The following is a 24353-nucleotide window of genomic DNA, read 5'->3' on the forward strand; positions in this document are numbered from 1 at the left end:
TTGCTTGTATATTGAGGATGCATGTTCTCTAAATGTACTTGAATAGAATTTTTCTTGGAGCTTTCTAAAAGTTAACTTTTCCTTTTTCCTTTGATTAGTTGGAAGGAGCCGAACCTTCCGGGCAACTCCAAACTGTTGATGAGGAAGTTATCTCTGCTGCCTGCCGCCTTGTGTGTGAGTGGGCCCAGAAAGTATTAAGCCAGCCATTTGATTCAGTCTTGGAATTAGCTCGCTTCCTTGTAAAAAGTCACTACATAGGCACCAAATCGATGGCAGCTCTAACTGTAATGGCAGCAGCACCAGCAGGTACTAAATTAACTACTGTTAGAAAGCTAAAACTAACCCAGGGGTCTTGACTAGTCAAAAAGAGCTGTTATATTTAGAATTGATATAAAGAAGATTTTAGCCAGAAGGGGCTGGCTCATCTCGTTAGTGTTAAGATAATTTGATGAGAGCTCTCTTGTTGTGATTAACCATTGTATTCAAGAAGTTTGATGAGCCTGAAAAATGGATAGTAGGATGAAATGTAGTTCTTAGTATACAAAGCTATATTTGTGTATGTGTGCTGCTGTGCTGCTTTATTGAAATTTTTAAGATTAACCTGATAGAATTTTATTCATTGCTAGTTAGCATTGCTATTTCAAGATTTAAAGAATTTTTTACAAATAAATTTCTCCCTAAGAAAGCATTGTTTTTAATTATGATGCCTTTCACTTTCCTTGAGAAAGAAGCCTTTTATTTTCAATAGGGTACAAACATATATGATGTAACAAGCATAATGAGACTGATTTTTAAATTGATAAATATTAGAACTTAATCATTCAAAATTTCCCCCTTCATATGAGTCTGTATGGGAGGTTATACACTAATATAAAAATACAAAATATTTTTGGAGTTCTTTTGGAATTGCCTTCAAAGCTATTTTGCAAGCCATATGACAAAATTAGCCTAATTACTTTACACCTTGTTTTAATCCAAGAACTGTATTAGCCAGTTAGAGCATTGACCTTATTTATTAGACTTGTCTGACTTTTAGGCAGTTTTTTAAAATGTACTCTCAGCAGATGAAGATTCACTACTTTTGAGAATAATCAGAAGAATGAGTGGTGAGCATAAAGGCAATTTCAGATGAATAATGGCAGCATCATTGGAATGATTGTATAACCTCTCAGTGTAATTATTTTGAAATGGACAGCATCCATTTACATATCTAAATTCTGGTGTGTTTATTATATTTTTAAGTCATTACTTTATAGTTTATACTTTGCATATTTATGGAAGGTAGATTAAATTTTAATCAGTTTATTGTTGGAAGTAAAAAAAACAAATACAGTTTACATGAAAACTTTACTAACATACAAGCTAAATCTACTCTAATGCTATAGCATATTATTATGAAATTTATATCTCAGACTGAAATATAGTCTTAAGAAATAGCTCATAGATTTCTAGTGGCTTATCTAGTCTCTTATGAATTCTGAATCACTTTTTCTGTCAAAATACGTCACCAAAAATTGAAATGTCTGTGTTCTGTTTTTATTGCTCTTAATTTAAGAATATTTTAGGATCCATATTTTGGCAAGATATCCTGTGTTTATAATTTAAGTTCTTTCTTTGGATTTAAACTGCATAACCTAAATCTGAATTACAACTTATACACACGCATGCATACACACATGCAAGATACATTCTTTGGAGGCTCTTATGTTGTAGTTACTGAAAACAGTTTTGTCTACTTGATTTTTAGAATTGTCTTTGTTGGGACTAGTAAACTGTGTATATATGAGAAATGGATAGACAGATGCATGTACATATATGTAATACATGTTACACACACACAACATGAAATGTGATGACACAATAATTATAGGGTGGTTTTTTCCTCCAACAAATATAATTAAGAGACAGTGTGATTGAGTGGATAGAGAGCTGGCTAACTTCAGTGTCAGGAAGCCATGAGTTTGGGTCTCATTTTGACGTTTCCTGGCCATATGAATCAGGGCATGTGCTTTTACCTCTCCATCTCCTCAGGTGCCACTTAGACTATGAGTAGCAGAGAGATGCTGCTCTGTATTGTTAGAGGACCTTACAAATCAGGGACTCCGTCAAACATAAAACAAAACAGGAAAATTATAATTGATACCTCTTGTCTCCAGAGCTTATGAATATTCTCAAAGGTAGCAGCACTCTTTTTGTCTTTTGAGTGTGGATTTGATTTGAGGAAATTGGCCACTGACATCTGTTTGACCTGGGCAAATGGCTTAAACTCTGGGCCAGTTTCCATATCTCTAAGTGGACAAGATGATTCATTAAACTTCTTTTAGTTCTTACCGTCTGTGAGTCTGTTAATCATTTAGAGCTCAGAGCACAATTTTCCCTATAAAAATAATGTTGTACATGGAGGTTAAGTTCCCATGTCCTCTGACAGAAGCCTATTTAATAAGTTTTTAATCTAAAATATGCTACTATTAATGATAATGTAAGATGTAACCACCATTTATAACAATATTTTTATGAGAAAATGTGTTCAGAAATATAGTTGTGAAACCAGAAATACACGTCTACTTCTTTCTTCTTATCCCCATTCTACCTACCAGTCATTGTAAATAGGGTTTTACTCAGTACCAATCTTCTAGTGGTATTTCCTGTGGTCCAGGGCAGGAGTGCCACAAAAGAGGGATTAATGAGAAAAGGATCAAAAGTTTGACATTTTAAAGGAATGAAGAGCTAAATAGAGAGAGGAAATAAAGATGTGGTATAGCGGTAGCAAGGAATGGAGATAAAAGGGAGAGGCAGGCAAAGTCAGATTCATAGCAGAAAGAGGACTTTCTCTTTTTTTCTTTATGGTACACCAACTGTCTTTGGGGAGAGGATGATGGGTAATGCTGAGAACTGGGGCCTGGGAATATGAGTAGTATGAGGAGCAGTTTTGTTGAAGGAATATTCCTGAAACCTCCTATATGTAAGGAACTTAAATAATTTGAATATACCCAAATTTGGAGCCTGTTACTAAAAGTCAGCCTCATTTCTGGTACATAAGGTAGTAATAATGTTTTGGTTCTAAATGAGGAATGACTATAGTGGGATGAAACTGGTTTTCATGAGGTTTTCAAGCCACAAAGAAGAAGTTGCAAATGTTTTTTGATTGTTGTTGGAATAAATGTATAATCTCTCTAGGAGAAATTCATTGAAACTTTATAGCCATGCTTCCTATTTCTAAACCATATTTCTCTTGGTATTTCTCATCCCTACATATCATGGTATCTTTTACATATGCCATTTTAATAGAGGAATTTCCCTTTTGTGTTGAAATATGTACAGATATGTCCAAGGTATATATGTTTCTTTCCTACTCCCATTCTCCAAATAAAGTTTTTTTTAATTAAATCAAATTTCCTACCAAAAATGCTAGTCTCCTTCAAATAGGAATAAGAATTCAAATAATTTATTAACCCCTATACCTGTATTACCTCTGACCTTTAGTTTTTTTCTGAAATCACATGATTTCAGCTTTTTTGTTGATACTGTACCCATATCCCAAATTTAAAATTAACTTTTTAAGACAATATCTTTTTTTACATTTTTAACTAATGCAGTTCATAATGAACTGTTTTTCTTCCCTGCCTTTTCATCCAATCCTCATTCTAGCATTTTTCTTATCATTGCTGAATGAAAAAGACCTTTGCTCATCCACTGACACTTTTTAAACCTGCTTTAGCATCTGATAATCTCTGATCTATCATGTGGAGATTCTCTGCATTGCTTCTTGTTTCATTCTGTTCTCCATTCATGTAGAGCCCTCTGTGTTCTGCAGCAGTAGTAGTAACAGGCCTAGGAATACATGCATGACAGAATATGTACCATAGACTCAAAGGCAAATTTTCATAAAATTGCTTTTTTTTTGTAAATGGTATTTTATTTTTCCAATTATATGTGAAGATAGTTTTCAACGTTCATTTTTTGTAAGATTTTGAATTCCAAATATTTCTCCCTCCCTCCCCTCACCCTTCCCCAAGACAGCAGGTAATCTGATGTAGGTTATACTTGTGCAATCATGTTAAACATAAAATTGCTTTATTTTTAAGGAGAGGATTGTTAGCAAGCATTTTATTGAATACAGTTTGTATGCTTCATTTTCTGTGTAATAGAATGTGTTTATTGGAGGGATGGATTGGATTTTCTTCTCTATAAAACACTTTTCATCATATCCTCTACCTGCATGCTTTGAAAAAAGCACTTTGTAAAATCTAAAACCCCATAGGAAGATGAGCTGTCATTGTGATTATTAAAGATCATTGACTCCTGTCTTCTGATGGGTATATAAAACATGCGTGGTGGAGTTTGTTCCTCTCTGCTCCTAATAGTTCTGAATATGATTGTTCTTCCTTGAAATGCTAACCATTTGCTTCAAAGAAAGTTTCACTTAAGTGAACAACAATATTTTGTTATTTCAGTACTAAATTTTGACATAAATCCTATATGTACTTTAAATTGAAAGTATAAAAATTGCCGAAGGGAATAATTTCTAGATGTGATACTTTGGTTGTATGTAACTGCTGTGTACACATCAGGCACTTTATTTGTTGAGTTGTTTTATTTACCTTGTGTAGAGTTGCAGTTACAGATTTATCAGGGTGCAGCTGTTGTTGGAGTAAAGGAGGTTTCATTTAATTTCTACTGGTTTTTTTTTTCATTTTCAGGAATTAAAGGAATCACCCAGCCCTCTGCTTTTATACCCACTGCTGAAAGCAATTCCTTTCAGCCTCAAGTAAAGACTCTGCCATCTCCTGTTGATGCTAAGCAGCAGTTGCAACGGAAAATCCAAAAGAAACAGCAGGAACAGAAGCTACAATCTCCTTTACCTGGAGAGTCTCCAGGAAAAAAACTAGAAGGAGCTACAACCAATGGACTAACTAGTATTTCTAATGGAAATCCTCCAATCCTTTCTCCACAGCCTATTGGTATTGTGGTGGCAGCTGTTCCCAGTCCTATTCCGGTAATGTTATATAGCCACTTTTCAATCCTCTCAGTAAAATGTTTCAGGAAAGTACAAAATTTAAATCAATAACACAGAATCATATTTCCTATAACTAAGAAGTTAGCATACAATATCAGTAATATTGTCTTGAGTAGTTTTCTCATTTTAATTATTCAGTATTTGTAATTATTTTATTGGTTATTAATACATCGTAATACAATGTAATACAGCTAATCTTTGGGCTCTTCTCCCCTTTAACTAAGTCTATGATTTCATCAGTGTAGTTTCCTCCTTGTGAGGACCCTTTTCTACCAGTGAAATTCATCACCCTCTCTACAATGTTAAGTCTTACAAAGTAAAGTAGCATTGAGAGGCTAAGTGACTCTCCTACAGTAGGGACAAGATAGATTCAAACCCAGCTCTTTCTGACTCTGTGATCCATTCTCTGTCTGCTCTGCCGGGCTGCTTCTTGTCATATTATTCAAATATAAAATCAACTTATTTGTATTCTCTTTTATAAAAAAATTAAGGGGGCAGCTAGGTGGTGCAGTGGATAGAGCACCAGCCCTAGATTCAGGAAGACCTGAGTTCAAATCTGGCCTCAGACACTTGACACTTACTAGCTGTGTGACCCTGGGCAAGTCACTTAAACCTCATTGCCCTGAAAAAAAACAAAAAAACAAAAACAACAACAACAAAAAAATTAAAATGATTTCTAAGAGAATAAATGTTAAAATTTCCAATGGGTTATCCTATTGTTAAGTTATTTGAACAATGTTTCTGGACTGGTTATTTTTGGTTAGAGTGTGACCAAGGTCAAAGATTTGATAATCATGAAGGCCACGGTTTTTTGTATTGGGAAAGAAAAGTCCCTTTCAAAGCCATAAACATCATAGTTAGAACCAATCTTTAAAAATACATGACATGATAGCAAATGTGGGTATTTTGTTCCTTGACTACGTTTATTCGTTAGCAGAAAAAAATTGTATCTTGTTACTTTAGCATTTGGGCAGGTGAGAAAACGTAGCTCTCAATTTAGTAAAATAGTATGGTATAGTGAGTAGAGTACTAGAGTTAAAGTTAGTAAAACCTGGATCCAAATCCTGTTATAGATGCTTATTAAGCTGTGTGACCAGTCAATTCACTTAATCTGAGTCTCAGATCTTCATCTATAAAATGTGGATACTTCCGCAGTACCTGTCTCACAGGCTTGTTGTGAGGATCAGATAGGATAATTATGTAAATTGCCTTGTATACCTTAAAGTGGTATAGACATGTCAGCTATGATTATTATTATTGTGATTTTTATTGTGATTAGCCAATTACCACTCATTGATAAAAGTTCCTGTCCTCAGAGCGAGATATAGCATCATCTTATGATACAAAGTGTGGGGACCAATTTTTAATTGGGGAGTGTTAGCTAAGTGGCTCACCACAATATTGGGGCAAGGAAGGAGACCAGCAGCCTCCCTCAAAACAGAGCAGGATTTTTTTTTTTAATTTTTTTTATTATTTTTTTTTTAGTGAGGCAATTGGGGTTAAGTGACTTGCCCAGGGTCACACAGCTAGTAAGTGTTAAGTGTCTGAGGCCGGATTTGAACTCAGGTACTCCTGACTCCAGGGCCGGTGCTCTATCCACTGCGCCACCTAGCTGCCCCGAGCAGGATTTATTTTAACAAGAACAAACAAAAAAAAACAAACCACAAACAGGATCAGTAGGATCAAGGGGAAGGAGATAAAATGGGGAAAGGGAAATTATACAACCTGAAAAAACACCACCGCCCAGGAATCAGCTGAGAATACACCACAGCCTCTTCCAGTGTCTTCCAGCTTCCAGCTAGAATGGCGAATTCTCCTCCCCATTCCCAGAAAACCCCACACAGCCCCCAGCTAATTGGCTGACCGCTCTGACAGTCACATGACTGCCCTTACTAAGCTTCCAATCATTATAATTTTGCCAGGCCCATGTAGGCGTCGGCGAGTGGTGATGACTTGAAGTGCCAGCACCATAGCAATGGCTACAACCTGTGGGTGGAGCACTGTGCAGTTTGCGGAGCCCCAGGCCAGTGCACACTGAGGCATAAAAACCTCAAACAACAATTCTTTACAAAAGAAAATATATTGGTATATTTAAATGTACACATTAAACTAAATGTATACATTCAATTCTGGACCTGACTCATTGTCCATTAGCAACATCTATCAAAATTATATGCACTGATAGATAAGACCTTAGCTTGACTATCTAACTGCAAATTATAGTCTAGACAATAGACATTCTGTATACACTTGTTTTTTTCCTGTGTGGATAGTTGGGGCAACTTCTCTCGAGTGATTATGGATATTATCTGGGAGGCTCTGCATTATTCCATGGTTTGATGTCATCAACATAATGTTGTACGTGGACAGGACCATCTGGTGGACTTCCCCATCTCTAAAGAATCCTTCTTCAACTTGTATTATGTGCAGAATCTTCTCCATAACAATGAAGGGCACCTTGACCAAGTGTATGTTTTCCCTCTTTTATTTTGCTTGATATCAATGATTACAAGGTAAAAGAAGATTATCTTTTTTGTTGTATCTTTACCTGAATCTTGTACAGCTTTGATATGGACAGAAGATACAATGTTTTGAAGAAAAGCAGTGTTTTGTTTTTATGAATCCAATGTTCTTTTATCATCAACAAACAATAAGCTCAGTAGGATTTTATATTTTCAATGGTTTTCAGTCAGTTTTATGGTGGTAAAATATTTATTATCTTAGTGCAATATTGCTTATCAAAGCTTGCCTATTCTCTTCTAGTATTCTTCATCAAGAATACCCTTTGGATGTGTGCGTGGGGGGGTTGCACACACACGTGTGTGTGTGTGTGTGTGTAGATTATTCTTATGAATTTTTGTATGGATGAGAAAATAGGCAGGTACTGTACTAATTACTGGTATTTTCTTTGTTGCAATTTTTTGTTTGGTAAGAAAGTTCAAGATATTTTTCCATAGCTTTGGTCTCTTACCCTCCTTCAGATACCTTACCTTGAGAATTGATTTCTCGATGCCTTTTAGCACTAATTTCCTCTCAATATGCCTGGTCTTGTCTATTTGCTTTTCTCATCTTTGTTTTCTTAAATGTCATTTCAAGTTCCTTTAGAAACATATCTGGGGGGGGGGGCAGCTAGGTGGTACAGTGGATAAAGCCCCGGCCCTGGAGTCAGGAGTACCTGAGTTCAAATCTGGCCTCAGACACTTAACTCTTACTAGCTGTGTGACCCTGGGCAAGTCACTTAACCCTCATTGCCCTGCAAAGAAAACCACCATATCTGAGACTTTGATATTAGAATCCAAATGTAATGGCTTTACTACTGTCTTTGATGATTTTTAAGAAAGGTTCATTGTGAAAATCTTTGTAGATCTTTTACATATTTTATATGTACACATATAATTATGGAATAACTCTCATATGAATAATGAAACAATAACTACCTATTAAAATATAATAAATTTCTAGTTCAGAGATGTTCTTGGTGCTCACCATATATACCCCATGGCAGTTCATTTCTCAATGAAAGTATTTATGGTATATGGTATCTAAGTAGTCTACTAGTCCTTGGCCTTTTTCATTACTATTTCATTACTCTTGAACTATATTTTCCAACACATTTTAAGTCTTGATTTTCTTCCACTTTTGCAGTAGGTCACTGAGTAACAAAATATATTTTTAATTTGGAGGATCTTATTGAGTACTTTATAGAATTCTCTATCTGCTCATCTCATGCAATCAGTTTCACAGTGGTCTTCTTGAAGATATTTATCATGAAAAATAAGAATTAACCAAATGTCCCACGAAATATTTATTTCCTTCAAACTCATAGAGAAACTATCCTTGTTGACTTAAAGGAGCATCTATGACTCAGTTTTCCATTTAGCTATAACCTCTTTTTTTTTTTTTTTAGTGAGGCAATTGGGGTTAAGTGACTTGCCCAGGGTCACACAGCTAGTAAGTGTTAAGTGTCTGAGGTCGGATTTGAACTCAGGTACTCCTGAATCCAGGGCCGGTGCTCTATCCACTGAGCCACCTAGCTGCCCCTTATAACCTCTTTTTGTCTTCTGGTTTTGTTTGCTAAGATTCACTTATACCTCTAGTATGCCCATATTTTGGTTGTTGGAAAAAGATGATCTAGAATACCAGCAGCTAAATTAATGTTTATGGTCTAAAAACTGATATTTTGCACCGTCTGTCCTTTCCCCCTGCTTTTTCCACCTGTACTGCAGAAAGAGGAACTCCTAGGACTAACCATCATGTTTTTTCATTGTTTCATGTGTGGCAATAGCCAAATAATTCATTACCACTCAGCCAGTCCATTGGCAGTAAACTTTCCTACACTAAACAGGGTTGTTCCCTGGAAAGCAGACACAGTAAGTTCCATAAAATAATATTAATTATTCAGCTATACAGATTCACTTCAGAAATCCATTTGGATAACTTCATATGTACCCATTTAAAGTAAGCAGCCATTCTGAATTCTCAACACGTTTATGTTATGCAATATAATATGTCACAGAATCTCATTGTTTAAAATGTACCCAAAAGGCCATCTAATTCAGCCTGTATTTGACCAAGAATCCCTTAGACATTCTCCCTAAGAAAAGACTATCCAGCCTATGCTTGAAAATTTCCAAGTAGGGGAAACTCACTACGTTCAAAGGCAGACCATTCCACTTTTCAATAGCTCTAATTGTTAAGAAGTGTTCCCTTATATAAAGTCTAAGTCTTCTCCTTGATAGCTTCTACCCTTAATTCTCAGTTATACCCTCAGAGAGATACCTTCTAGTATAATTCATATGACAGTCCTTTATATACTTAGAAATCCCTATCCTGTTCCCAGTGTCATTATCTCTATGCTTAAAATATTGAGTTTCTTCTTTCAACTATTCAGTGTTCCCTGTTAGAAGGATGCTTTGTAATCTTACAAAAAATAAAAGGATAAAGACCTTATCCTCAAGTTTATAATAGAATGGTAAAGACAAGAGCAACAGGCATCTATATAGACAACAGAAAGTGCAAAAATATATTCATATATAGATAATCATAAGATTATGGATTTTGGAATGGGAAGGGATCTTAGTGATCAGCTAGTTCAACCCCCTTTTTTATATATAAGGAAATGGGTTCAGAGAAATTAAGTCTCTTGCTTAAGATTATACATGTAGGAAATAGCAGTCAGAGTTATATATCTTAGCCAAAAAGTTTTTGGAAGACATTCCATTCTATCATGATATCGTTTCTTTCTTTTTTTTTTTGTATTAAAACTGAATGATTTGTCAAACATTCTTAGACTCAAGGTGATATACAATGAATAGCTTCTACTCCTGGTTCTACCACTTCTAGTCATATGATTTGGACAAGTCACTTAAGTTGTCTTAGATTTAATTTTCTTAATTCTGAAAGGGATGATATTTCTACTTCAAAATATTTTTCTAAAAACACATTGAAAACTAAAGTGCTATATGGGCACTGGGCCTCCCACAGCACCCCTGCCAAAAACCTGATGGAAGTAGAAGTTCAATATATCTTAAAACCAAATTTTGATTGGGTGTCTATAAAATGATGTCTTTCCTTCTTGTAATCTCCTTTTAAAAACATTAATTCAGCCAACATTTTAAAAAGTATCTACTATATGTATATAAAACTCTATTGGATTCTTCTTTTAAAAGCTTCTCCCCCCTCCCCCACCCTGCCCTGCCATCTAAGTGTTCTCATCCCCATCTAAGTGGCTAAGAAAGTGTTCTACACAAAATGGGAATACAGTATTTGCCAAAACATGGTTACCATATCCACCCCCAAGTTATAATGATTGAACGCCAGAAATCAGGTTAAATAGAGAAAAGATCATGTTGTGGTATACAAATCACCTAAAGAATAAATTGTTAATACCCAGTATCAGTTAAATAGAAACAGTATGTGATCCATTAACCTGTCTTAAGCATATTGCATTTTACCTGATATACTTCCTTCGGTATTTTAAAATATCTGTGGCCTCAGCATATAACTAAAGCAAAATACAATCCCTTCGTGTATAAGTAAATGGTTTCGTGTTGTTTTGGCCAAAAGAGTTAGTGATCATATGATCAGTCCTCTGGTGAGGAGGCTTTTTCTCTTTGGTCTATAGAAGACATTCTCATGAAAGCGAATAGTTCTGAAGCATTTCTTGTTTAGTTGGACCTACCAGTGCTTCACCTTCACACTGTGATGTGGCATCAGACCAGAACTTCAGGGCAGTAACTGAGAATCATAACTAAAATTTGATTTGTATAATTCATGAAATTTTAGAACGTACCTGAATGTTCTTGATTGGCAAGAATAGTGTTGCATTAATTACATGTGACAGGACCATATCCAGTTAATCCCTAAACAATGTCCTGTAGCTCTATAAGTCTGTGAATTATTCTTTCTATTCTAAATGCTTTAAATCTGATTTTGTTTTCCTCCTTCCAATAGGTACCAAGAACCAGGCAATTGGTGACTTCCCCAAGTCCAATGGGTTCTTCAGATGGCAAGGTCCTTCCCCTCAATGTACAAGTAGTCACCCAGCACATGCAGTCTGTGAAACAGGCACCAAAGACTCCTCAGAATGTTCCAGCCAGTCCTGGTGGTGATCGTTCTGCTCGGCACCGTTACCCTCAGATCTTACCCAAGCCAGCTAACACCAGTGCACTCACCATCCGTTCCCCAACTACTGTCCTCTTTACAAGTAGTCCTATCAAAACTGTTGTACCAGCTTCACCTATGAGTTCTCTAAATGTGGTAAAAATGACAGCAATATCACTCACTCCCAGCAACAGTAGTGCCCCCCTTAAACATTCTCCCTCTGTGAACAGCGCAAGTGGAACAATAGAAGAATCAAGGGCTGTTCCCCATATCAAAAATGGTTCTGTTGTTTCACTTCAGTCTCCTGGATCCAAGACGAGTGCTGTGGGAACTTCCTCTGTAGAAATAAAAACAGAACCAGAGATGTTATTAGATGAAAATTCTATACGGTGCCAAGAGAACGCCGACGTGTCTAAAGCTGCTAAAGCGACCCCTCGGGGGCCTTCGGGGCAGAGAAGTCATTCAGAGGGTACAGGGCTAAAACCCTCAAATGAAGGTACAATTGAAACAAAAGCAACTAAGGCCTGTGATCAGAGGACCAAATGTAAAAGTCGCTACAATGAAATGCCGCCAGTCACTTCAGGCAATAATCACAGCACTGTCACTCTCTCAGTTGCCACTCAGAACTTACCCTTTACCAGCACCAGTTCGCCATCTAATGGTGACCCCACTAATAAAGACACAAAGTTATGCACTAAAAGTCCAAGGAAGCGACTCTCTTCTACGTTACAAGAGTCCCAGGTACCCCCTGTAAAGAAACCCCTCATGGAACAGCTCTCTGCAGGTAACATAGAAGCTCAAAAGGGAAGCAGTAGTGCTAAAAAAGACCAGAAAGTTCTCCCTGCAGCAAAAACAGAGAGCTCAGCAGCAGGTGTTCAGGTTCCTAGCAAGGTAACAATAAATGTAAACTCACATGTTGTGGCAAATCAGTCCTTAAATTCTAATGTTGTAAATGCCAGTGATGCAGCTTTAGAACAACCAATGACATCATCATCTCCAGATATAAAAGTTAAATTAGAAGGAAATGTGTTTCTTTTAGAAAATGACTCAAAAGCAGACAGCAGTTTTAATTCCAATGCCTGGCAGCAGCAGATCACTCAGGATTCTGAATTTTCATCTGCCAGCTGTGAACCACAGCAAATCAGTGTTATGAATATTACTGGTCACCCTGACATTAATGACTTAGAGAAATCTGTTTGGGAACCAATCCATTTAGAAGGAATGCAGCAGGAAACATATAGCCAGCAGCTACACAGTCAGATGCAAGAATCTTCTCTGAGTCAAATACAAGCACAGTCTTCAAATCAGTTACCTCTGCAGTCTGACCTGAAGGAATTTGAGCCCACTGTTTCTCAGACAAATGAAAACTATTTTCCATTTGACGACGAACTTACACAGGACAGTATTGTGGAAGAGCTAGTGCTCATGGAACAACAGATGTCAATGAACAATTCACATTCTTATGGTAGCTGTTTAGGAATGACACTTCAGAGTCAAGCAGTAACTGCAGGAACTCCACTATCATCTCACCCCAATAATACACATTTCTACCATCCAATCCATAGCAATGGCACTCCGATTCATACACCTACACCAACTCCAACCCCAACCCCAACCCCAACTCCAACACCAACTCCAACTTCTGAGATGATTGCTGGTTCTCAGAGTTTATCAAGAGAGAGCCCCTGCTCTAGATTAGCCCAGACTACACCAGTAGATAGTGCTTTAGGAAGTAGCCGGCACACACCTATTGGTACTCCTCACTCTAACTGCAGTAGCAGTGTCCCTCCTAGTCCTGTTGAATGCAGGAACCCTTTTGCATTTACCCCAATAAGCTCTAGCATGGCCTACCATGATGCAAGCATTGTCTCAAGTAGTCCTGTGAAACCAATGCAAAGACCTATGGCTACTCACCCTGATAAAACTAAACTTGAATGGATGAATAATGGGTATAGTGGTGTCAGTAATTCGTCAGTTGCAAGCCATGGTATTCTCCCAAGCTATCAGGAACTAGTGGAAGATCGTTTCAGGAAACCTCATGCTTTTGCTGTGCCTGGCCAGTCATATCAGTCTCAATCCAGGCATCATGACACTCATTTTGGTCGATTGACTCCTGTCTCACCTGTGCAACATCAGGGTACCACTGTAAATAATATGAACAAGCAAGAAGGCTTTGCAGTCCCTGCTCCTCTTGATAACAAAGGAAATAATTCTTCCCTCAACAACAGCTTGAGATGCCGGAGTGTGAGCCCTGCAGTCCATCGCCAACGTAACCTTAGTGGAAGCACCCTCTATCCAGTTTCTAATATACCACGATCTAATTTGACTCCCTTTGGAAGCCCAGTAACTCCAGAAGTCCATAATGTTTTCACAAATGTACACACAGACACCAGTGCCAACAATATAGCTCAAAGAAGTCAGTCAGTCCCATTGACTGTTATGATGCAGACAGCCTTCCCCACTCTTCAGAAACAAGCAAACAGTAAAAAAATAACCAATGTTTTGTTGAATAAACTTGATTCTGACAATGATGATGCAGTAAGAGGTCTGGGAATAAACAACCTGCCCTCCAATTACACAGCAAGGATGAATCTCACTCAGATATTGGAAACTTCCACTGCTTTTCCTAGTGCCAATCCACAGAATATGATCAATTCCAGCACTTCGGTTTATGAATTCCAGACACCAACTTACCTCACAAAAAACAACAGCACGGATCAGATTAATTTTTCTCCTGGAGATAACCAAGCACAATCAGAAATTGGAGAGCAGCAATTAGATTTCAGTAGCACTGTTAAAGACCTGTTGGGTGGGGACAGCCTGCAAGCCAACCAGCAGCTGGTGGGTCAGGTAGCATCAGATCTCAGTAATGTTGCGTCTGATTTCTCTAGCGATATCAGATTGTCTTCAGAACTCTCAGGCAGCATCAATGATTTGAACACTTTAGACACAAATCTACTGTTTGATCCAGGTCGCCAGCAGGGACAAGATGATGATGCTACACTGGAGGAATTAAAGAACGATCCATTATTTCAGCAAATCTGCAATGAATCCATGAGCGCTATGACTTCATCAGGTTTTGAGTGGATGGAAAGCAAGGACCATCCCACTGTTGAAATGTTGGGTTAAATTGTGTTTTATATGTAGCACACTGTATCTAATGACAGATGTATTGTATTTGTCTTAATGGAAGTGCCTCCCGCAGCAGAAACACTTGCTATTAATTGTGACATTTTAAAAGGGTTTGCTGCATTAAGTGGTTCATTCTTCACTAGGGAATAGATGAGACTTGCTTCTGTTCTAAATAAGTTTCTGAAGACAATGGGTCTGTCCACAAACCAGTATTAGGATTTAAATTTTATGATGTTCCCCATTTAATCACTTTTTTTTTCTAGTCAGCAATTAACCAGCTTTCACAACAGTGGTCCAGATGATTTTTTTAAAAATCAGTTTTATTTCATTAGTTGATCTGCACAGAATCCCATTGGTTTTAGGCATAGGATTGGGTTTTTTTTTGTCCTTTTCGCACTTTTAGATAAGAAATCACAGCTATATGATGAACTATAGATAAGGCCATTCTTAAGATAGCTTTCAGGTAATAACGAGTATGTAGTCTTGAAGTATAGGGCTATCGTATAGTGAGAAATCTCTGTAGGGCTTTTTCTTGCTTCAATAACATTTACACCTAAAATGAAGGGCTTAAATAGGAGAAAATAATGAAAATTTTAATACTAGTTTAAGGAAAGAAAACTGCACTAAATTTTTTATTTAAGAAATAAACCTAGTGTTAGCCATTTATATTTGTGACCTCATGTTTAGTCTTTTAAGCATCATTTTAAAATGCTGATTTTTTTTTTAAACATGAAACATAATTCTGGGCACTGAAACTTTTACACACGTTACATGTTTCATGTTTTATTGATAATTTAGGATAGGGAAGTGGAAATAAAAATATTTGTTTTTAAATAGAATGGCTACATGAAAATATTTTTTAAAATATTATTTGAGATTTTTAAAAAACCCTTATTGTATGTTCTGGTAATCAGGAAGGAATTTTTCCCCTCCTCTCAATTCAGTCAGCCAATACTTTTTGATCCTCCTGAATTCAAAAATGCAGTTTGATCATGAGAATCTTCTGAAAAAAATCACAAGCAAGCAGAAGTATAAAAAAAAAAAACCGAACTGAAAATGGTTATCATCCAAGGCCTGACTTCACAAATCCTTAATTCTCTTGTAAAAGTGCTGATATATGTAATCTTAGCAAAATAAGAAACTTTTATTATTTGCTTACTTATTTATTGTAACAACCAAAACTACAAGAGAAACACTCAGGATTTATTTTTAAATTGCTTTTTCTGCACGCCTCCTTTTTTGTTTTAGTGAATATTTATAAATTTGATATCAGCATATGCAATCTGCTATCCATTTGAGAGTTCGGTTTTTAAGTGAACTTTTCAGGTTTACTGTAAAATTAAGACATTACTATTAGGTTTTTAAAGTGACATTAAAATCATTTTAAATACAAATGCTAGGTTTAACTAAGCTTTCCTTTAACTTAATTAGCAAGCCAGTCAGAATATTACAATCAATGAATATTTAACAAATGCAATGAAGAGTTTAATTTAATAAAGGTTTATTGTTCAGTAAAACTGCAAGGTAGGGGGATCAATACATTTCAATAAATGGTGCTAGGGTTGGCTCAGAGCTTGTATATTGTACTAGTTATTGGCATTTGTGTGTGTTTGCTGTTATGATTTAAAAATTGGTTAGATACCTGTTCTTAATGCTAGTTATTTCTTTACTGTACATTGAGACACAGCACTACTGCACACCAAAGTATGCGATACCCAAAGGAAAACTATGTGATTTCTCTAACAAATGATGGGAGCCTTTCTGTGTGAGAAACTCGGAAAAGGAGAATTTGAGGCCATTTTGATCCCTTGTTTACATTATTAGCTTCCTACTAACAAAACAAAATAATGGAAACCTTTTTTGATAAAATATTAAGACTAGTGAATTTTTACCCCCTGTACAGTATTGCAGCAAACACTTTAAATTTGGTTGATTAGTCCAGCAAACTTTTCTGGGGTTCATATATTGCACTAAATTTCTGTTGAACCTGTGGTAGGCACATCTCTTAGGATAAATGCAACCAATACAGTCCACAGATAACTTTTTAAATGTGTTTCATTATGAAAAGACAAATGTCATCAAAGTGACAGATAAAATTGTCTTATGTAGCAATGTGCATTGATCTCAATGAGATATTTCTATTTCTTATTCTCTTACATGAGAATATTACAGCAGGAAAAAAATTAAGTTTAGTTTGCTTCACCATGTTAATACATGATCACAAAGCGTGCATGAGTGTTATTGACTTATCTTGTACAGTACTAGGTATATTCCTGTAACCACTTTTTTTTGGCTATATTGAAACTGGTTCAGTGTTAACCAGGTAAGCATAGTTATTCACAAGTTATTTCCTCTTTTATGTTGACTAATTTTGCTGAGTTATTGTTGAATATGTTCTTTTCTCAGATTATTTTCATTGTTCTCGTGTTAAAACATTTTGCATCATTTTATCATGATAATACTTCATGAAGTAAATAATTTTGCATATAATTGCAATAAGCACTGACTTTTGAACTGAAAAGAAGGAGAGTGTTTTTGTGCAGTGCATCTGAGGTTCATATAACAGTCTTGTACTATACTGTGCTTTACTGCACCATAAGGAAAAAAAATCCCTGCTCCACATTTTCATTTAGTGCAAACAGTCAGATTTCCCCCAGTGTTTTGTTGTCTGTTGTACCTGCTGAAACGACAGTAGTTGACTATTGCAGTAGCATTTCAGTTCTCTTTTTTTATTGAAAGTGCTCAAGAATTGTTTTTTAAATGTTTTCAAAAACAATAAAAACATTTTATATTAAGATAACTGGATTTTGAAAGTTATTTACAGGCTGTCCATTAGTTATAGATATGTAAATCTTTTTTTTTTTCATTCTGGCATTTAACTTCTTTCTCTTCAACAAAGGGATCAAAATCTACTCAGGGAACATACATGGGATAAAACCACAAGTCTGCTGTTTACTGCATATTTAACTTGAGGCAAATCACATGCCTTCTCTGAGATTCATTTTCCTCATCTTTAACATATGGGGGTCAGACTAGAGAACCTCTGAGGTCACTTCTAGTTCTAAATCTATGATCCTATGACACAGCTTTTTTAAAAAAATGTGTATCAACCCTAATCCAGCTATTCCTTTTTGCCATTGTAGAAAAATGTGTATCCCTCAAACTTTGTTGAGCACTGACATATACCTTGTACCTCAAACTGTCAGTGGAGAAGGTTAACTCATTAACATTAGGAAATTCTATATAGATATTTGAGATCTAAGCAAATCCAGCAGATAGACTGTGTTTTATGCAGGTTAGAATCCTGGAAAAAACAACAACACTCAAATCAAACCTGATTTTCCCACAGAAATAACAACAGGGAACCAAGTATCTGATGTCCATCTTTTTTTAATGTAAAACATTTCCATATTATTCATTTTGTACAAGAAGATTCCAACAAAAAAAGTGAAAAATATTTGCTTCAGTCTGTATTCAAAAAACAACTTCTTTCTCTAGAGGTAGATAGCATGTTTCATGAGTCCTTTGTTCTAGAACATTGTATTTCTGAGAATAGCTAAGTCATTCACAGTTCTTCATCGTACAATATTACTGTTGTTATTTACAGTGTTCTCCTGGTTTTGCTCTCTTCACTTTATGTAATTTCATGTCTTTCCAGGCTTTTTAAAAATCATCCTGCTTGCCATTTTTATAGCACAATAATATTCCATCACAATCATATACCACAGCTTGTTCAGCCATTCCCCAATTGATGGGCATCCCCTCAATTTCCACTTCTCTGGCACCACAAAAAGAGCTGTTATAAATATTTTTGTACAAATAGGCCCTAACCTGCCCCCACCCCCGTTTTCAAAAATCTCTTTGGGATACAGACCTAGTAGTGATATTCCTGAATTAAAGGGTATGCAGTTTTATAGCCCTTTGGGCATAGTTCCAGATTGCTCTCCAGAATGGTTGGATCAGTTCACAACTCTATGAACAATGCATTAGTGTCCCAATTTTCCCACATCCCCTTTAACATTTATCATTTTCCTTTTTTGTCACATTAGCCAATCTGATAGATGTGAGGGTGGTACCTCAGAGTTGTTCTAATTTGCATTTCTCTAATCAGTAATGATTCACAGCATTTTTTCATATAATTACAGCTTTCATTTCTTTGTCTGAAACCTGCCTTTTTATATCCTTTGTGATGTCCAACTTTTTAAAGAGAAGAGATTATTTCATTGTAGCTCTCCCTCTGAGGCTAACCTTCCTCCCCCCAACTTGTAGGTTGCAGTCCTAGGGGATGACACCCTAGGTGGCTCTTTTCTTAACTGCCAGAGATAGCCCCTAGACTACAGAGCTCTTCCTGTCTTCATTGACTCGAGAGCCAGTAAGCTTACATTTTAAAGGTAACATGGCCGATTTTTCAGCCAACCAATGGCTAGACACATAAGCATTATTTATATACTTCCTGTATGCCTCCTTTACACAATCTATTATAAAGGTTATACTTGTGTAATATAAATGTCTTCAGAGGACTCCAAAACCCCTCATAATGTGAATGCAATAGCCCTATAATTACTTTAAGCCAAGATGGGTCTTAAAGTTTTTAATTTTTTTTATTTATTTAGAATTTTGCTACAAGTATTTTTATACAAAAAAGGACCTTTTACTCTGATCTTTTTTTTATGGAAACCTAGTAGTAGTATGAGTAGGTCAAAGAGCAGACTGGTAATTTTTCTTGTTTGTTTGGTTTTTGGTTTTGGTTTTGGTTTTTTTTGCAGGGCAGTGAGGGTTAAGTGACTTGCCCAGGGTCACACAGCTAGTAAGTGTCAAGTGTCTGAGGCCAGATTTGAACTCAGGTCCTCCTGAATCCAAGGCCAGTGCTCTATCCACTGTGCCACCTAACTGCCCCCCTGTTTGGTAACTTTTAGACTGTAATACCAAATTGCTTTCAGAATGGTTGTACCCATTCACAGGTACACCAATAATGCATCAAAATTACTTTCCCCACAATCCCTCAAATATTTGTCATTTCCCTTTTTTTGTTGTCTTTGCCATTCTAATGGGTATGAAATGGAATATCAGAATTGCTTTGATTTAAAATGGTTATGCACTCAACTCCCAGGGTTGTTGAAGTATTCAAGTGAAATAATATTTGTAAAGTGCTTGATAAAGTGCCTGGCACTTAGTAGGTACTTAATACATACTTGCTTTCTTCCTTTCTATAGGCAGCCTGGATTTCTTCTCTTGACGACTTTTTATCATATCCTAAGACCATTTATCAATTGGGGAATGGTTCTTTTTTTCTTTCAAATTTGAATAAATTCCTTATATATCTTACAAATGAGACCTTTATCAGAAAAAAAAAAAACTTAATGCAAAGATTTCCCCCCATTGTTTCTTTTAAATCTTAACTTTATTGTGTAAAAACTTGTTAATTTTATGTAACCAAAATAATCCATTTTATTATCTCTATTACTTGTTTGGCCACAAACTTTTCTCCTATTCATAGATCTGATAGGTAATTTTGCCATCTTTCTCTAATTGTTTATGATGTAACCTTTTACGTTTAGGTTATACATCCATTTGGAACTTATCTTTGCAAAAGCAATGAAGTTTTGGTTTAAATTTAATTAACTTTCATACTGCTGTCCAATTTTTCCAGCAGGGTTTTTTGTTTGTTTTTTACAATTAATGAGTGTTTTCAGTGGTATTCCTGGGGGGTTTTCATTTTGGAGTTTCTTTTAGGATTAGTAGATTCTATTTTCAGTGTTCTTTTTATGACTTGGCAATTTTCTCTAATGATTTCTTGAAATATGATATCTAGTTTATTTTTATTATACATCTCAAGTAATTGATTCTTAAGTTATCTCTCCTTGATCTGTTTCCAGGTCAGGTGTTTTTATTTTCATTTTCCTCTATTTTCTCATTCTTTTGACTTTTTGGGGGGGTGGCTCCTGGGATCACTAATTTCTATTTGTTCCATTCTGATTTTTGGAGAGCTTATTGCTAAGGTAAGCTTTTATACCTCTTCTGTTAAGCTTTTAATCCCTTTTCCCACTTCCCCATAACTCACTAATTTTATACCTTTTTTAAACTTTTGCATCATTTCTTTGAAGAATTCTAACTTCCTGTGGGAAAATGGTTTTTTTCCCCCTTTGAGGTCTTATAGGTATTTTTGAGTCATTCTTTTCCAGATATTTGCCTCGGTCATCTCTCACATCATAAAAGTCCTTTCTTTTTGTTCCTGTTTATTCACTTTTGTTGCTGAGGCCTCAGAAGTAGTCTCCCCTACTCTGGGACCAATTTAGGTTGAGAACATTTCCTTTACCCTGATTGTAGTCCTACTTACATGGACACCAAGGCTCTCCTCTTGTGATCAAACTTAATTAAAATCCCTTCCTTTAGAGAGAGAGGAGAGATCTTTCTTTCTTTAATATTCAGCTAAATCCATGGATACCTTCCTCTGGTGTGAGACCTATTTGAGACCTTTTCTTTGATGGGGAGAAAAGCAATTAAGGTGCTTCTCTTCCCCAAACCTTTAAAAAAATCAACGGTCTGCTTAAGCAGAGGATTTTTTGTTTTTGTTTTTGTTTTTGTTTTTGTTTTTAGTGAGGCAGTTGGGGTTAAGTGACTTGCCCAGGGTCACACAGCTAGTAAGTGGTAAGTGTCTGAGGCCATATTTGAACTCAGGTACTCCTGACTCCAGGGCCGGTGCTCTATCCACTGCACCATATAGCTGCCCCCCAGAGGATTTTTTTTAAAATTTCTTCAAACTGAAGTGGTTATTTCTTTCTAAGTGCATAATTTTTTGTTTTGCATTTTTTTAACCTTAGGGAGGCAGTTTTCCCCCCTTTTAAATCAGCTGTCAGCCCGAACTGAAGCTTCCTTTTCTTCACACTGAGGTTTCTTTTTTTTTCCTCAGCCTGAAGTCTGTCAGTTTTACTTCAGTCCCTCAATAGATTTCCTCCTACTGATGAAGTTAAGTTAGTATGTGACTTTCATTTTTCCTCCTGAAGGAAGATTTCTTGCCACTAACTGAAACCCTTTACCTTCATCTATAAGTTGATCTGAATCATATTTACTTTTTGTCTAAGAGGTGAACTGTTTAATAATCAGATCATTTAAGAGTATGATAGAATGGAACTTTGTGGTTCCTTGGTTATTTCTTTCACTCTAAAATATTCGTTTAAATGTAGGTCCTTTGGTTTGCTGCAGTCTTTGCCTCTTTGTAAGAGCTCATCTGTTCAATAATAACAGAAGTGTGAATTGAACATGTTATGTATGTTCACTAGTTGGGATTCATCCTCAAGCAATATATTATTTACATACAGAATGAGGATTTCCCAGATAGTGCAGGGTTTTACTTAAGGTAATAAATTATTATCCTTTACAAAATAATTTTTAACCCTATAAATGACTTTGCTAATAGCTATTGCCTTTTAATGTTGCTAGGTATTGGCTAAGCCCATTTTCTAAATATTAACCCTAAATCATACTCTGTGATTGAGATAATTGATTTCTATCTAGAGAATGTAGATATGAAATATCATTTCTTTACTAGTTTTATAGCATGACCCGGCAATTTATTAACATCTTGAAATATGTAAAATTTTTGCCAGCCATAGCAGATGGCCAATCCTTACTGCTGGGAACAGAAATTTAACTGATTTGACAGTAGCCTTATGGTCATTTTGGTGGCAAGCCAAATATTTGCATTGAACCAAACTCTTGATAAATCATTATTGTATTTTCAGGCTATAAGGGGAAATAGTCTTCATAATCCAAATGATATGTAAATTTAATAGCCATTTTCTCATATATTCAGACTATTTGACATCAGTATGACAGTCTTTTTGGCATGGCTTGGATTGGCTACATGGCAAGGGGTGAGGGACAGGAAGCAAGAGTAAAGACCCTGGGAATTGGATTTCACTTAAAAAAAAACAAACCCTTAAGAAATGCTGCTGTAAAAGAAAATCCACCCTCTAGTCCTTTTATGGAAGGGAGGCATTGTTGGGGTTTTTTGGGTTTTTTTGGTGAGGCAATTGGGGCCAAGTGACTTGCCCAGGGTCACACAGCTAGTAAGTGTTAAGTGTCTGAGGCCGGATCTGAACTCAGGCACTCCTGACTCCAGGACCGTTGCTCTATCCACTGCGCCACCCAGCTGCCCCTCATTGTTGGTTTTTAATATTTGCTTATTTATACCATGAAGCATGGTTTACATAAATTATTATTGTTGTCATAGTGACTTAATATGGAACAAATGAAGGAATTTCTTAATTAAGTTTGAATATTGGTTTAAGTGAAATACTAGAAATTTCTACCTTCAAGACAGTTTTAAATGAAAATTGATTCTTTTAGCTACTTTAGGTATCTTTTTTGATTGCAAACTCTCCTGAAGGATAGTAATGTCCAGTATAGCACCTAATACAATGTGCACTGTTAAATTCATTCATTCATTCATCACATGGTCACATGGTCACAATAATAATTCATGAAATTGTGATTTATTTTTGCCTTTCTCTATTTCTCCACTTCATAGCACTGTGCTTGGCACATAATAAGCATCAAATAAATGTGTATTGACTTGATATAGCATGACATTGTATCAGATTTTTTTTTTTACAAAATTCACTTAAAGAGCTATGTTTTGGGGCATCTAGGTGGCACAGTGGATAGAGCACCAGCCCTGAATTCAGGAATACCTGAGTTCAAATCCAGCCTCAGACACTTAACATTTACTAGCTGTGTGACCTTGGGCAAGTCATTTAACCCCAATTGCCTCACTTAAAAATAAATAAATTTTTAAAAAATAACTTTAAAAAAAAGAGCTATGTTTTGTGGACCAGTATTTCAAGGCACTCTTGTAAGATTATAAATTTCAGTTATGTGATCTTAAAGTATATAAAGTTATTCATTTCTATAACCTTTTCCTGTTTGATTATGTGACCACTCTGAGAATCTTAATTATTATAAAAGAAAATACTCCTTATATCATCCCTAAAATGTCTATTCAAATACTATTTTTAACTGTCATTGAACTATCCTTCCCAATTTGCTATCTTTAAAAAAATAATAATTGGGTGCCAGGATGGCGGAATAAGGAAGGAATCCTTCAAATTTTCCCTCCAAACAATTAGATAATAGCCTCTGAATTGTTCCAGGAGCAGGAAAGCAGCTTACCAGCCCTGCAGGACAGGTCTGTCTTACCTGGGTCGGAAAGGAGTGAGGTCCAAGGCTGCAGCAGCATTGGCAGCAGGGCTTCAGGCGGCCAAGAGACATGTGCAATGTGGTTTTAACATGGGGCAATCTACCAATGAGGCCCTGCTTCCTGCAAACCAGCACCCCTCTAGGCAAGTAAGCAGCCTGGGTCAGCATAGCATGGTCCTATGCCAGTCCACCCCAGCTACTGCATCCCAGCACAGGCCACCAATGAGGCCTTGATTCCACGGCTGACTAATAGTGAAGTCCTGCCCAGAACCCCAGTACAAAAAATTGGGATAGGACAGGAATAAAGCCCAACTCTCACATAAAAACACCATGTCAGGAGGCAGCTAGGTGGCACAGTGGATAAAACATCAGCCCTGGATTCAGGAGGACCTGAGTTGAAATC

At 36.3% G+C, this 24353-nt stretch overlaps 1 protein-coding gene across 1 annotated transcript in view; it reads left to right on the forward strand.

Moving 5' to 3' along the window:
- The window catches only part of RFX7 (regulatory factor X7), a 174496-nt gene extending 156929 nt beyond the window's left edge, over window positions 1-17567 (forward strand). Inside the window, exons 7-9 of the mRNA XM_043986047.1 lie at window positions 99-306; window positions 4701-4996; window positions 11471-17567. Of these exons, the coding sequence (XP_043841982.1) occupies window positions 99-306; window positions 4701-4996; window positions 11471-14749 (3783 nt within the window). The 3' untranslated portion in view covers window positions 14750-17567. The remainder of the gene's footprint in view (window positions 1-98; window positions 307-4700; window positions 4997-11470) is intronic.
- Window positions 17568-24353: the final 6786 nt, after the last annotated feature.

Source organism: Dromiciops gliroides, chromosome 2 (genome assembly GCF_019393635.1).
Source record: "Dromiciops gliroides isolate mDroGli1 chromosome 2, mDroGli1.pri, whole genome shotgun sequence".
Taxonomy (NCBI): domain Eukaryota; kingdom Metazoa; phylum Chordata; class Mammalia; order Microbiotheria; family Microbiotheriidae; genus Dromiciops; species Dromiciops gliroides.